The sequence below is a fragment of the Accipiter gentilis genome, chromosome 32 (assembly GCF_929443795.1).
Source record: "Accipiter gentilis chromosome 32, bAccGen1.1, whole genome shotgun sequence".
Lineage (NCBI taxonomy): Eukaryota > Metazoa > Chordata > Aves > Accipitriformes > Accipitridae > Astur > Astur gentilis.
Window position 1 is genome coordinate 4,720,800 of NC_064911.1, and position 16,464 is coordinate 4,737,263.

Consider the following 16,464-nt stretch of genomic DNA (forward strand, 5'->3'; position numbering starts at 1 on the left):
GAATACAATATTAATCTCTTGATGAGAAGGAGTTCCTGTTTATGTCTCTAAGAATAAGAGAGGTTTGAAAAGTAAATAAGTAAAAATTACTGTATTTTTGGAAATCTAGGTGGTAAGGCTTTTTCCACAAGTCTTGAATTCTGTGTGTATGTGATACAACTCAATGAAAGACTGTGTCTACAATATAGAGCTTGAGCAAAGTCACTTAAAATTATTTCTGTTGGTGGAAAAGCTGAAGAAAAAAACCTGCAGTGACATATGTAGCTGTAGAAGGGCTTTATATAATAAATTTCTAGATAGTAGAGACATTTCAATAACATCCTCTGAGACAGGATTAAAAAAAAATTGTTGTTAATGATATTTAGTATTGCAGTCCTTGGGAGAAATAGTATGGTGGTATTGCTTTCAGAAACACTTTAGATACTTTTTTTCATCTGTATTTTACATCATGTAACAATTTTCTTCAATCCCTAGCACTACTAGTTCGAAAACTAATCAGTCTTACATTGGAGAAGTCCTGTTCCAGTTTTGATTAGTTGTTCTCTTGATTTGTGAGGTACAAACTGTACCTCACAGTACACATTAAGACTAGTTTCATAGAACAGAATCATAGAATCATTTAGGGTGGAAAAAGACCTTTAAGATCATCGAGTCCAATCACAATCCTAACCACTAAACCATGTGGCACATCTACCCTCCAGGGATGGTGACTCAAACCAGGGTAGCCTGTTCCAATGCTTGACAACCCTTTCAGTGAAGACATTTTTCCTAATACCCAGTCTAAACTTCCCCTGGCGTAACTTGAGGCCATTTGTTCTCGTCCTATCACTTGCTACTTGGAAAATAGACCAACACCCACCACACTACAACCTCCTTTCAGGTAGTTGTAGAGAGCGATCAGGTCTCCCCTCAGCCTCCTTTTCTCCAGACTCAACAACCCCAGCTCCCTCAGCCGCTCCTCATAAGACTTGTGCTCCAGGCCCCTCACCAACCTGGTTGCCCTTCTCTGGACCTGCTCCAGCACCTCAATGTCTTTCCAGTAGTGAGGGGCCCAAAACTGAACACAGGACTCGAGGTGCGGCCTCACCAGTGCTGAGTACAGGGGAACCATCACCTCCCTGCTCCTGCTGGCCACACTGTTTCTGATACAAAATGATCACGTGTAACCCATTCTAAGTAAGCACAAGTATGGTCCTACCTGCCCCAAATTTGCTGCCACTATCTTTCATCTGACCTGTTAATAAGCCAGTTCAGGACACTAAGCAGAGCAGAAAACTAGTCTAGCAGAAGTAATACATACTTTGAAGATGGTACCCTGAGTCAGCTCAGCAAGGGTTAGAAAAATGTCAGTACAAGTGAGGCAAGATGGCCTCAGTGTTGGCTTAGATTAGCTTGAGCTGGTTTTGAACTGCATTCTTAGCTGGGTTTTGTGTTAAATACTTCATTTTAGAAGCAAAACATCATACCTTACGTTTAGTATGTGGTTTGGGATATGCCTGTGCTCATTCTTATCTTCCGGTTATGTCAAATCTAGTGACTATGGAGCAGCAGATAAAGTTAGATCAGGTCCCAGATTAGAAGAGGAATACTTAATGGTTCAGTTAGTGGAAGCATTGTAGCTGTAGCACTGTGGAACCCATTGCAGCAGGCTAGCTTGTCTTTTTGACTATTAGAGTTAATTTTGTACAGTAGTAAGTTGTGGTGTTAGGCAGGGTATAGGTTTATCCTTACAACAGAGCTTAGTGAGAGTCCAGACAAGAAATTCTGAACTCCCTGTCCCCAAGTCTAGCAGCTTGATTCTCCTCTGAGTGGTACAACATACCTTCAGTTGTGGCAGTGGAGGTGTTTGTGAGTCTGTATCAGGGAATCTACCTGGTTAACAAAAGCATTCCTTTTGGCAGTCCAGGATGTGGATCATAGTTCAGCCTTGCCAATAATTCTTCACATACATCAAAAAGATGGTGGCTTGCCCCACGCAGGTATAGGAACAAGGTTACAGATAATTGCCTAACCTGTGGAATATCTTGTGATCGTGAAACTGTGCCCTAAGTCTCTTTATATAACCTGTAAGTTCGTATTGTAGTTGATGAGTGGGAACTTGCACTGTCAGCCTCCTAAAACCCTGTGAGGCCTGTTTCATAGGTAGATAGTAATAGTTGCTAATTAGTTACTTAGCCTCAGCTACATTCTTGATAATAATGTTAAGTTTCCTTTCAACTTTTGTGAAGGAACTGTTTTTGTTTTCCCTTAAGATATTCTTAACAGAGCTTAGTCTCAAAACCTGGGAATTTATATTCAGATGTGCAGAGCTGTCTTTTGTGTGCCTTTAAGAACTGGATGCTTGTCCTGTCTGGTAAGAGACAGGCACACATACTGACAAATCTTTGTAGAGAACTCAGAAATAGACATCTAATACTGAAAACTATTAGAGAAGTCAATTTGATGTTTCCCTGAGCTCAGCTTGTCTGGGACTGAAACAGCTAAGTGCAGTTCATCAAAAAGTGCTCCAACTGCCCTTTTTGCTGGTGAAAATCACATCTTCAGATAAAATCTTGATGAGAGAGGGAGGAAAAAGCACAGAGCTCATGGAGATCTTGATATCCGGGACGCTTATTTTCATAAGTGATTCATATGCCCTGCAGGACATATTTCTTGTTCCAAGTGGATAATTGCCATTACACGTACAGGGTTTTGCTATTCAGCTTGTTCACAGAGCCAGATTTACAAAGGATTTCACAATAGTGGCTGTCTGTTAACTTTCAGATGTGCCGCTGTGCTTGGACAGCTGGCTGATTGTGGAAAATGTTGCTAAAAGAGTAAATTAATTTAATGTGTTCTATTAATTTAATAGTTAATGTCACTTTTAACTTAGGCCCTAAGAAAAAGTAAGGCAGTGCTGGGCTTTGAACAGCAGGCATAGAGTTTATAGAAATGGTTGTAAGCCTCAAAATGTCAATGGTTTATACATCAGAAGACTTTTTTTTTTAATCTGTTCTGTACCTAGTCCCAGGCTACCCATTCACCTCAAGTTCCTAAATTAAACTATTTCCTGTTCCTTAAAGTTTCTACTTATTAACAGTGTGAAAGTCCTTGTTCTTCAAATAAACAACGACACTGGTTCATGGTCCATTCTCAGAGTTTTCATTAGGTTGAGGTAGATGGATACAGATCTGTAACAGGTTTTTAATCTATCCTGCCTTTCTTGAGCCTGGTGATAATTACCTCTCCATAAGGTATGGAGCTCATATGGTGGCCTTGGAAACTCAAAAATCTAGATGCTTGTAGTTACAAAACTCTGCATAAATAGTCAGAAATAGTAACAGTCTGAATGTATTTAATCTGGATTCTAAGGGTCTTGCTGTACAACACAGTTGTCAAGTCTACTGCTGTGTTTTATTAAATTAACAAAGCCAGTTCTGCTCTACGGTTTCAAGAGACTTGTCACAAAATATTCTCAGATGCACTTAGTGTCTCAGGTGTGCAGAAGGGAAATAGAATGGGGTATGTCCTCTTAACAGAAAGAATAGAAACTATTTCTCCAACTACTGAGTAGGCCAAAAGTTGGGTCTATATTAAATTCATTATTTATTAATTTAGTCATTTATTGAAGTACTGCAGGACTTCTCTATGTATTTCTCCTGGTTTTTTACCAAGGCTTCAGAGAATCATCAAACAGAATTCAGACTCAGTCTGGTCAAGGTGATTTTGAAGCTTCTCTCTTAAAATAATCTCTATATGTTTACCAGTTAACTGTAAAGATAGTGTCACAGCCTGTTTTATCTGTCCATATGCTCCTAATCTGGCAACTTGGATGTTGACTAAGTGATATTTTGAAGGAGTGTGTTCTCTGAAGGTCCAAACACTTGTTCTCTATTGAGGAGGAGAGAGGGTATTTCTCTGCCAGAAAAACTTTCCAAAGCAGAATTAATTCCTGATATTACTGTATCAGTGCCAGTTGCCACCTTTGGTTCTACACCTTTTAATCTTCCCTACTTGGGACTGTTGATTGACTTGCAGTCGCTCTGTCCGGACCATCTTCTTCTTGTCCCCAGACCTAAACTTAGTCTTTGTATCTGATCTCTGCATGTTGCTTTCCTATTTCACTCTTTTTGTTAAGAGAGGTCACAGTGGTTGTAGAGAAAGTTGGAGAAATGAAGAGAAGGAGAAGAACATAGGGAAAAAAGGAAGATTTGCTGGTCTTGTAGAAAGTAACTATAATCAGTCCTTTACAATGACAAGAAGGTAGCACTGAGACAGTGGTATCCAAGTATCATTTAACTTAAAGTATCCACTTGCCACAGTCCTTCCCAACATTTAAGTTGCAAAATGTCAAGGCGAAGTGTGGTGTACTAGATGCATGTAAGCTGCTTTGGTGCCAAATAATAAAAAAAAAAAAAAAAATTCTTCCCATCCCCACTCTTATCTTCCAATACCAGTTACAGCTTTTGAGGCAGGCAATGCCAACTCTGCTGGGTTTCGTGCTGTTCTTAGATGGGGTTGGCTTGACTAATACAGTGTTGAGAGGTGCTATAGTTCAGTCTGAAAGATCAGGCTTCTTTACTAGCTTTTCTGAAAGGTGTTCAAAACGTGGATGTCTTAGAGCATCTATGTAATAATCTTTAAGACATATTGAAGATCTAACAATCTATTTTGTAGAGGCATTCAAAACCAATACACATTTTTTAAATGGCCCTGTTCTCTCAGTCATTTAACTAGTTACTCCTTATATTGCTTTCTGCCAGAATACCCAAGTTCTCAAAGCATCAAGTTAATATGGAGAATATTGAGGATGAAAATGCTCTTTTCTGTAGAGGAATTAGGATTCTGTGAAAACCTTCAGGTCATTTGATGTAGGCTCCATGGTTGTAAGGAGGATCCTAAAGGAGAAGTTGAGGGGGGGTGGAAGTGTTGTGAGCCTTGCTTTGAAGGCAAGAGGATATTTATGGTTATTCAACATTTCTGACCAAAGTATAGTTTAGATTTGTTATGTTGCTGTTATCCATATCAGCCATTTTTATTGCAGAAGATAAGACTGGCAGTGTACTGGGAAGAAACTGAAGTAATTATTTAGGGGTCAGGGGGAAGTTGTCCTAGACAGGGATGGTGACTAAAGGGGTTGGAAGATGACTGAGCAAGGGAGGCGTGCAAGGGGCAGAGTTGAGACCACACACTGTTTTGAATACTCTAATTGCATGTATATCAGTAGACCTGTGAGTGCATTAAAAATAAATAAATAAAGATATATCTTCCCAAATAACCAGTGGCCTCAAGGGAAAAGATTTTTATTTATTTATTTTTAAGGAAGATAACTTTGAGTTTGTAAGTTATGAAGGGTTTTAATGTTAAATTTCATCTTTCAGTATCGCTGTTTTCCTGTACATAACTGAACAGATTTCACTGCTTTCTGGATTTCTTGTGGCTGGTCAAAGGCTTTTCTTGCACATCTCTTGGCCTGAATGATGTTCATCCCTCATCTCACCCCATCTAGGTTGAGAGGAAATAGCTATAGATAGATATCACTTTGCTATTCAGTGTTCTATGGTCTCACTTGGGCACAAACACGGTGGTGGTGCTTTTACTACGGCAACACACACCACCTACTCATCTTAAAGATGCAGTGACTATACTGAGTATGCTAATGTGCCTTATGAGAAATTTTAGAATCATATGGACAGTATTTAAATAATTGTGTCCAGTTAGTTTTTTAGGCATATTTGCAATCCAGCTATTTGTAGAGTTGGAAACTACTGTTGTTGTTTTAACTTGACAGAATTCACATTCTGTGGATACACAGTTACAATTTGAATGCTATATGATTTGGAATTACGCTGGTATTTGCAGTCCCTAAAAGGAAGAAAAGTTCAGGAAAGAAGTCTACATGTTTGTATAGTTAGTTATCCACTTTCATACACTGTTTGGTATTTATTCCTATATATTAATTGCCATCTAAAATATTAAGGGTTTCTGGAAGAATAGAATCTTCCCGTGACCTTTTTTTTTACTTATATGCTTGTTTAGTGTGTCAAAGTGAAGCATACTAAAACTTTTTCTTATACTGGAGAAATAAATATGAGTGCTAAACTTACATCTTACTTTCTATTTCAAGGCTTCTGGAGCAGCAGGAAAAACGGGAAGCTTAGGGAAGAAACCTGGTGAGTCATATATTGTGACAGCACCTGATATCTGTTCTTAAGTACTTAAGTTCATTGGCAACAAAGTATTTTCCATGAAAATATGTTATGTATGGTTTTGGTCATTTTGTAGTAATTTGCACTAATGAAAACTGTTGTCTATAATAAAATAATGCATAATCTGTCAATCATTCTGTCTAGCATGCATCAGTCACTAAATAGCATGTAGCTAGAAAGTAAAAATCTGCTTGCTCAAAAATGAAAGTAAACTTCATGATATATTGCCTACAATCATAGAAAGCCTACAAAAAGGCCAAGTTTGCCAGTGCCTCTGAAAATGGAAGTACACATTCTTACCCTGTGGTTTTGCAGCATTTTGCCTGGAATGCTACACAATATGGTATACACAAACTCTGTGAGCTCTTGTGCCCGCTTCTCATATAGCTTGTATCCATGCTATGTAGCTTATGGCCTGTCAAGCCTGGTCATATTGCAGAAGATCATGTTGCAGGTTACTTTTTTACTAGAAAAAGGTCCCCTGGCTCTTAGGGTGGTAAGGGCTGTCCTTCCAAACTGCCATTATATTTTCAAAGATCATTAGAAAAGTGCATTCTCTGCCACTGGCAGGCATTTGTAAACTTTCCAGAAGACACCTCTTTTTTCCCACTGGCCTATTTATTTGCTTTTGTACCAAAGAGATGACTTTGCATTGAGCTGAACCAAACTAAATAGGGGGTGCTCCATGGTTCTATACTGTCCCTTTCTCTGAGGCTTGTTCAATTTCACAGTGAGGTGGTTCAAAGATGTGATCTACCAAATCTTGCCATATTTCCGCACGCACGCACACACATGCATATGCATGTTTTGTTTTGTGGGGAGGAGATTTTGGTTTGTCTCCCTGAACTGGTTCACTGTGTAAGAGGAGCAGGGAGAGTAGATTGCAGCAGCCCCAACTTCATTTGGCTTATTTTACCTTTACATATGAGCAGTGGGCTGCTGTGGTCAAATCTTACTGATCCATTGAATCATACTGATCCAAATCATACTGATCTATTGAAAGAAGGGCTTGGAAGTAAACTGCTCCTGCCCTTTCTAACTTTCATTTGCATGATTAAAAATAGTTATGTTAATAGATACAAAGCTCAAGAGAAGCAGACAAGAATAGAGATCTGCAAAACCTCTGGAAGCGGTACCTGGTAGGAATAGTGAGAAGATGCTGATGGGGCTGGCTGCTTTTTCCATGCATGGGAGAATGGTGGACGGCAAGACTTCAGCCTAGAGTACCAGCCTTATAGTCACTGGTCTCCTGGATTTGAACTTTCAGTGGAGACTGGGGGGGATGTTGACAAAAGCTGTGTTCAGAATCTTTTGGAGTTTAAGAACACTTTGGGAACAATCCTGCCTCTTTTTCAGCAACGATGTTTTTGCTATAAATGAGCTGCAAGTCCTCAGCCAATGTAAGTGAAATGCTAATGAACGAGGTGAAATATTCCTGTTTATTCTAGAAGCAGCGGGACAAGTGGGTGGGAGTTGGTAGCTGTGTGCTGAAGTGCAAAGGAAAAGAAACTGCTCTCTGAATTCAAGCAGCAATATGATTATATCTGTGAGAAGGCTTTTTTTTTATTCTAAATGTACCTGTTTTAGTAGAGGCCACATTTTTTGGCCTGAACTTTAATTGAATTGGATCTCTTTTCAGTAATTCAATACTTAAATAAATCAAAATTAAAAAGCCCTTCCTGGAAGGAAAGCTATTTCTGTTTTTTTAATGTTTTTGCTGAGTTGGTTTCTCTAACTTTCTGCTTTTCTGTGACATGGAAGAGCTGAATGTTAAACTTGTAATTCGTATTGTAACTTATTTAACACACAGTCCACAGTAAAAATTCTTTATGCTGCTGGTTGGTGAAAGAGGATATCTGATACCTGGAGCCCTGTAAATCACCTTTTTGTAGATAAAAATGAGAAATTTCTTGTTCTGAGAGAGATGCAAGGTATAAGATTTTTGCTCTTTCAGTATGGTATGCTGAATATTATAATTGCCATGGTAGTGAGAGAAGTTTTTGCCTGATTAAACAAAAAATAAAAAATTATTTTGACAAACTCCCACAGTTAATTTGTTTACTTGTGTTCATCTTGCCTCCTGAATGGCTCTAGGGTGGAGGAATTAATGTGATTCTGTGGAAAAACCTGCAAATGCAGGGAGCTTGCAGACTTTCTAGTAGTATAGCCATGTTTCCTGCCAAATAGTTTGCTTGCTTTGCCTTCATACAGGACAGACTGTGCTGCTGCTGGGTTTTCTCTATGTAAATCTTTCTGCTCCCCTATCATCATCTACTTTTTTTACTTAGTATCTTGGTACTTACTTAGTACTTACTATCACCTATATTTTACTTAGAAATTCTTTCTTCTGTTTACTGCTTTCACACTTTGTGTGCTGTCTAGTTCCAGATCCAGGTTTAAAGCATCTTTTTAACTCTCAGCTCCTAGTTTTTCATCACCTGTTTGGTTCCACCTCTGTGTGCCTGCCTTTCCCCTCCTTGAGTTATCATGATGGAGGTTCTGCCATAGATAATTCTCTGTGTGTCATTGTTTGCAGTGACCTCAGATTGCTTGTCATCTCTCTGCTTCTTCATCCTCCTTATGTTGTTCTTTTACATCTTTAATGCTGCTTTGACCATTTTTCATTTTCCTAGTCATTCTTTTCTTCTAAATTTTAAGTAAACCATCTGGTCGTTTTCCTGGCGGTCTTCAAATAATTTTGTTGTTTCTTCCCTGCAACAAAACCTCCCTCTGTTTCAAGGGAGTTGGCTTTGTGGTTTCCTCTGCCTACAACTGCATTTTCAATGATTGCTCCCTTTCTCTGCCTTGCCAGCAGACACCCCACTCCTTTCACAGCCTGTGGGTGAAGTGTTGTTACTGAGCGCCTTTGGTGTTTCTCTTGGCCACAGGAAGTTTGGCGCTTGTTGACAGAGAGGGCCAAGTAGGATGATGCCCAGCACTGTGTTACTTTCTTAGTATGGCTGCCCATAAGAAAGCTGGAGACCACTTCTGTGTACTTGCTCCCTTCAGCCTCAGTCCCTTTTGCTGTAGTTGCTGTGTTTACTGCTAGTCCATCTCACAGTCGCATTGCTTTCCGCTGCTTTATAAAGGGGTAAACTGACAGCAGGTATGACCTTTTTCTGCTTAGTCTTCCAGTGCCAGTTTTTTAGGATAGACTAGATTGAAAATATATACAAACAGTAATCTTAAGTGGAAAAAAAAAATCTGATACAGGTTTTTTTTAGTCAAGATTTTCAAATAAAAGCTAAAATCTCAAGCAGCATACTGATCTGTGATCAGATAATTGCTGAGGTTTTAAATTAAGCTGACTGTATTTGCACTGAAGCAGTTGAGACACGTTTCTGTGATCTTGTACTACTAGCTCTGCTGTGGGCTTGTTCTAGGATAGTCTTTTTCCAAAACTATAACCAAACTCAGTGCCCACATTGGCTGTTTGATGGTCCCTAATTTTATTTGATGCATTGCCAGATAAAAACTTCCTTTGTCTTAAACACAGGGTCAGAATTTACTACTCCTGGAAAGGTTCTTCGTAAGAACAAAAAAACAAATTCCCCATGCCTTCCCCAACAAACACACACCTGGATCATTCTGTTAAGGAGGATGCTTAAGTGATGAGTGACTGTGTAGTGGGATCCTAAAGTGGAGTTTTCAGCAGTAACAACAGTACTTTTGTGCTGCTTTCAATCTCTGAGACCCCCTTACACCTAAATGAAGGCTAAAAAAAATTCCCCACAGATTCCCCTTAGCTCATGGCTAAAAAGAGATTACGTAAATGTAGCAGCCTAAAAGGTTTAGTTTACCAAAAGCTAAAAATTTCCCAAATCTACCGTCTTTTGTTTACAAAAGGTTCCCAGTTATCATAATATTAAACATGTTCTCCATCACCCTAAACATGGTTTGATGACATGCTAAACCTGACTTAAAAGCTATCAGTAGGACAGCAAAATGCCTACAGCTGCTTATAAGCTCCTGTCAGTTCAAATTGGTTCAAAAAACAGGTTAACCCTGCCAGACTTTGTGGTGACTAAGTTATCATCTCTCTTTCCACAACCACTGTAAAATGGAGCAAACTGCGTTGTCTACTTTGGCTAAGTTAATGGAGAGATAATCGTGAGCTCACAGTTACTCTGCATCAGATTAATGCTGGTAGGTGATCAAATAAGGCACCACTTTTGTATTAATGTTCATGGAATAGAGATTTTAAAATAAATGCTGTTTGTTACATTTTGAAAACATTCCTTTTTTTTGCCTAGTCTGGTGGTTAAAAAATTTTCTGCAGGCCTTCATTAGTTTGCACCTCTGTTACTGCAACTTCTTCATTATATTTTCATCAATATGTATCTCCTCTTTTTAGGGAGCTTAGTCTAAACTGATGCTACAAAAATGTATTTATTGGAAAACAGTATTATGACGCTTGATTTTAAGAGCCATACAGCTCTAACGATGGTCATTATTCTTTTTCTCTATTTCAAATATTTTTTATATCCTACCCATAGAGCTGCTGCACCTCTGCTTTATTCCTGTAGTGCGATGAACTTCTGATCTGTTTTATGATTACCATATGTTTTCATGGAACTACATAAATACATAACAATTTTATGGAAAGAAATACAAAATGGTTGTACTGTGCCAGTGATAATAGCAGAGTTAATGTTGTATAGAATGTGTTCAGTTTTTTCCAAATTAACTTTTTTTTTTTTCCCCCCCCGCTTCAACAGAAATTGCCCAAGTTATTGCCTCTTACACAGCAACGGGTCCAGAACAGCTTACTCTTGCTCCTGGTCAGTTGATTCTTATCAGAAAGAAGAACCCAGGTGGCTGGTGGGAAGGAGAGCTCCAAGTTAGTTACTGTTTTTTTGAAATAAAATTCCATGTAAAATAATTTGTAATTTTTTAATAGTTCAAAATGATGAATGCATCGATGATAAATAATTTTGAAAATGTTCTGCAATTAAGCATTTACAAATAAAATGCCTTTACAAAAATATACATACATTCCAATTCTTTGAACTTTGGAGGACAGCAGGAGGAAGCCATTGTGCCTCATTGTAAGTCAAGGATACCCATCTCACAAATCAGACCCAGCCTGCAGTCCAACACTTGTACATTTTCCTGGAGGCCCTTCAGATATAAGAAAGGAGTGGATTTTAGGGTGTATTGTTTTGGCTGCTTTTGAATCCTCCCAGTCTCATGTCCAGTAGTCGTCTTCATGTGAGCAAAAAAGCAGTTGTCATGTCAGGTTGTGGGGAAAGCCAGCCATGCTACAGGAGTGTATGGGACAGTTGGGTTAAGTGACAGGGTCTACTTCTACGTCCCATTCCAATAGTGACCGCATATCACGTGCATTTGGATCAGCTGATACCTGTGTGCACGGTGAAAGCAGAAGAAATACTGGGGTGTGCAGTCCTGAACGTCTTCCTAAGAAGCTTTCTAAATTGCTTCAGCCCAAAAGTTTGGCTCTCACTTTTCTTGAAAGATTGAGAAGTATTTTACAGCAGTGGTTTTTGTAAGATGGCCACCACTTTTTCAGGTTGCTTAATGAATGTAACAGTGTAGAATACCAGTTTAATGGCCCCATCTCGGCAACAGCTCAGTTTAATGTGGAAGAGTGAAAAGAATGGTGTCTGTTGCAAGCATCAGGTAGGAGAGAGCTTTGGTCTTGTATTGGAAGATAACAGATAATCAAATATTTTAATCAGGTTTTTTTAAACGTAGAACCTGACAATCTGGAAACTTTGTTTCTCTGTGACTTTCAGTCTTTCAGTGGCAAAGCTCCCCCCTGCTCCCCCCCCCAGTACCACTGAATGAGGTTTTCTTTGGGTTTGTTTTTTTAACAGGGAGTATTACAGGAAAGAATGTAATCAATTTATTTTTGCAATGCAGATGCTTCAACTAACTCAGATTATTTTTTTCCACATTATTACCTGCCCTTTTTGCCTTTCCTGGTGATATTTTTTCATCTTTTGTGGAGAAATCATGTTCTAGGATTGCTTTGCTTTTCATTCTCACTAACCTTTATGTTGTTGTTAACTTGTAGGTTTAAAGAGTCTCATGTTAAATTATTTTAAGATAGGAAATAGGCTTCATTGGGCAAGAGCTGTCACAATCACCACTTAGCAGCTAATGTGAGGGTTTTTTAAAAATTAATTTTTGGTTGTGTAAATAGTTATATGTAGTTTTGGGTACCTTACTATCTTGCATATGGTTTTACAAGTTGGTTTTTTTCTTCATTACCAGTTCCCTACCTATTCTTTTCATTCTCCTCTTCCAACACTGTAATTGTAGTGCTCCTTTGTTTTGTGAGCACAAAGGCTAATGCAGCAGCATGGTGAAATGGATTGAGGAATTGATTAAAAATAAAAACAGCAACTCCTCTCCCCCCCCCCCCCCCCCCCAATAGTGAAATTATGACAAGGTTTGGAGAAGGGCACTAATATTAACTTATCTTTATGCATTTAACTTCAAAGTGGCAGATTTTTTAGAATTGTATGTACAGTTCAGTTTCAGCCTCAAGGAAGTTTTGATCATACTTGTCTTAGGGGTCAGAGTGAAGGTAAAATAAGGCAAGTGTGTTAAACATTACTTTGCTAGGTTTAATGCAGTTTTCCAGAATATCTTAAAATGAATGATCTAGATACACTTTAGATCAAGTGCTTTCTTTTTCAGTAAAGCAAAAGAAGTAGTTAAAGAACAGTATGTGTTAGATGACTTTTTTCCACTAAAATTAACATCTTTTTTTTTTAAAGGCAAAATTCTACATGCCCAAAATTCCAACTTTGTTCTAACAACACAAAAAGAGAATAAGTAAAGTAATTCTTAACATAGACTTAATAGATTTAGAAACTGAGATTTGATTCAAAGTTTTAGAATAACCTTTCTTTGAGTAAGGATTTACCTTCTGATTTTACTCATGATGAACAACACAGTTGGCAAAATAACAGGATGCAGTTTCTGTCAAATTCTTATCCTGCTTTGGTAACACAAGCTTTGTCACGCTGGGTTGGACCTGCAGTTTGTCTGTCCCATTATCGTGTCTCTGACAGTGACTCACTGCAGCTGTGTTACAAACGGTAGAGCACTGCTGTAGGCCAGGTGTAAGGTAACATGCTGCTCTCTCAGCGCACGCACACATGGACCACACACACACTAATACATGTGTGCACCACATTTTCGTACTGATGTTTTCTGATTAGATAGGTATGAGAACGTCTAGTGTACTTTCCAAAACCTTAACATCTGTTAATCAGAATCATTTGGAGAGTGTCTATCCATATGTATTTGTAGTTTCCAAAGCTTAATTTTTGTTTGATTGGAACCTGGCTTTGAGATTTTGTATTTGAATCCAAAGTTTACTCATTTTTTTCTTGCTGTAATCTTTTACTGTTCTTCTAGCACTTGGTTAATGTGACATGTTTATACTCTGTTGTTTGGGCAGGAGATACTATTAAAAAGTTTAGATACTCCTTCTTTAAAAGAAAAGAGGTCATTTGGATTCTTAATCTCTTAAACTATCACAATCTAGGTATCTATTTAAATGCAATTCTTCGCATAATGAAAAAGCATTTAAATGCTGCCACTCATTAATGCAATAGCTAGCCTAATATTCTAGAGTTATGGTTTAAACAGAATCAGGAGGAATCTTTCAGAAGAATCAGGTTTGTAGTATTAATTATAAAGCAAACAAAGTAGGAACACTTAAGTTAAAAATCACTCAAATTAGTAGTAAATAAGTACTGTTTAGATGTTATAAACTACTGTTTATATATTATGAAAGCTTACTTAATGGAATAGAAGTATCATAATATTAAACTATTGCCACAAAAATAGTTAACTTTTTCCTTATAAAATGTATTTTTCTTACCCTAAAATAGTCAGTGTGACTGCAAGTAGTTAAAATATTGGCGAAATTACCTTGTCTAAGGATCTATTGATGTGTTTAATCCTCTTAAAAGAATTGTTTTTTTACTAGGCACGAGGAAAAAAACGGCAGATAGGATGGTTCCCTGCTAATTATGTAAAACTTCTGAGCCCTGGTACCAGTAAAACTACACCAACAGAGCTACCTAAATCAACAGCATTACCTTCAGGTAAGCAATGCGGTTGCGTTAATAAAGTTGCTTTTGTAATGTGTGTCACTTACAATAGGACCTCTAAAAAATAATTATGGAAATTCAGTAAGATATTTAGTATCTGTTATACCAGTCACTTTAGTTAAACTCTTCTTTTTTTTTTTTTTTCCTTTTCTTCTTTTAAATGAGAAATACATACAATTGGTCTGTATGTTTATGGTGGTAGCCCCTCAGGTATGAACTGTTGAGTGCTAAATAGCCATCTCTGACATTATATCTTAAAGTATTCAAATTATCAGTCCTATTTCTTTGCACTACTTATAGTAAAGGAATTTTTAAAGGTTCAGGATGATCCATGGGCTTAGCAGTTGAGGCACCTCTCATTCAGAACCCTTTATTTTTTCCTAAGGTGAAGTGTGAGAAAACCACTCGGATGAAGATGTATTTTTTGTCCTGTATTGCTACTTATTTTAAGGTTTCTAAAAGGACGCAAGAGCGATAGACCATTGTATTTTTGAAGCTTTTTGTTACAGCTCCACTACAGGCAGTATCAAACAGTCCTGCTGTCATTCTACTGCAAGGTATAAAGGCAGGCAGAAGACTAAGAACAAGAAGTTCGTTCCTTGTGACTGTTTCAGTCTTGAACCATTTGGGACTTGTGAGTTGGGGTAGTACTAAGTAGAGAGGATTCTTGTCAGTCAAAAACATGTAGAATGCATATATTTTCTTCCATAAGCCACCCAAAAGACTTGACGTGGTTGTCAATCATCTGTTTGGATTTAGTTGAGGGTGGCAGGGGGCAAAAGCTCACTGCTTTCCCAGGCCAATTTTTGACTGCCTATCATTAACATGAAATAAATGTTTCTAAATGAAAAATTGTTGTGAGCATAATTTTTTCCTTTAAATATGTATGAAGGATTATCATGCAGTTTATGGAACTAGAATAAAATACTGAGGTATTAGTTTCATGTGTTATTGGTATAAATAAAAGTACCATATCAGAGAAGGCAAATGTTATAAATGGTTACAATTGGTTCCTTTGATGGTAGTCATAAAGATGCAGAAAATCAGACTTCTATAAAGACTCACAAGTTTGGGTCCTGCAGTTAAAATGGTAACTCAGCATTAAGACACAAACTTTTACAAGGCTATATGGTGGGGTTTTGTGGGTTTTTAAAATTATTTCAGGTTTGACAGTCTGGGACTTTTCAAACACGCTAATAAAACTTTTTAGTACTTTTTTCATTGCCTAAAGAACATCATAGTCTTAATGGCATTCATTTTTATCAAATTCAACTTTGTTATAGACCTTTCATTTTGGAGGATGAGAAGAAAAATCTTGTCTTTCCATTATGACAGATAGACCTCACTAACTGTGTGGTTAATGTAAGAGGTTAAGAGGTTAATGCCTGAGAAGCATCTTCATAGCAGAAGTATGTTAGTGGGGAGGCTTACCATAGCAAAAGACATGGAAAGCCTGAAGAAAACCATCTAAAAGGATTGAATAATTCCCAAGGTGGTGCATTATGAAGGGTCTGAGAGTGTGCCATTACTGTCTGGGTTTTGAAGGTAGGGGATCCATCAGAAACTAGTATCATCAAAACCTCTGTTTCTTTTGTCATTTTGTTTTGATGAATATGCTCTTCATCTGGCATACTGTAATGCAAACTGCATGACTTGAACAACCTTTTTTTTTTTTTTTTAATTCTGTTGCATGGACACTTTTGCTTTATATTTTGAGGTTTTCCTAATTTCTGACTGCTTTGTGTGTGTTCCCTTCTAAACTTGTGTCATGAACATATTCTTCCTGGTGTTGAGAAATGAAAAGAACTGTTACTGCTACTTGAAGCTAGTCAGGCATAAGGAAGTTCACAATACAGGAATAGTGGGAAACATGTTTCAACCATTCTGCTTGTTTAAAGAAAGACAACATTATAGATTGTACTGATCATGAGTGTTGTATGAGAAGCTGGATCCCCTCTGCTGTTGCAGTAGGACTAGTATTAATCAATAGACAATCTTTCTAAAAAGGAAACAAATGGCTGAAAAGCACTGGAGCTCAGAGAAGGTAGGGCTATAGCTTGTGTCTTTATTTAGTAATGGCTTTTGGAGTTCAAAATAAGTGAAGAACTTTCTTGCTGGGACTACTATAAGAGCTTCCTACATAGGACTAAGGTGTATTCTAAGCTTTGGGACCAAGTGTAAAG

At 37.8% G+C, this 16,464-nt stretch overlaps 1 protein-coding gene across 6 annotated transcripts in view; it reads left to right on the forward strand.

Annotated features, from left to right (window-relative positions):
* ITSN1 (intersectin 1) overlaps positions 1–16,464 on the forward strand; it is a 143,226-nt gene that overhangs the window by 97,627 nt on the left and 29,135 nt on the right. For all 6 annotated transcript variants that reach the window (XM_049834911.1, XM_049834914.1, XM_049834913.1 and 3 more), the window contains 3 exons: positions 6,107–6,152; positions 10,907–11,028; positions 14,158–14,275. In XM_049834911.1, coding sequence (XP_049690868.1) covers positions 6,107–6,152; positions 10,907–11,028; positions 14,158–14,275 — 286 coding nt within the window. The remainder of the gene's footprint in view (positions 1–6,106; positions 6,153–10,906; positions 11,029–14,157; positions 14,276–16,464) is intronic.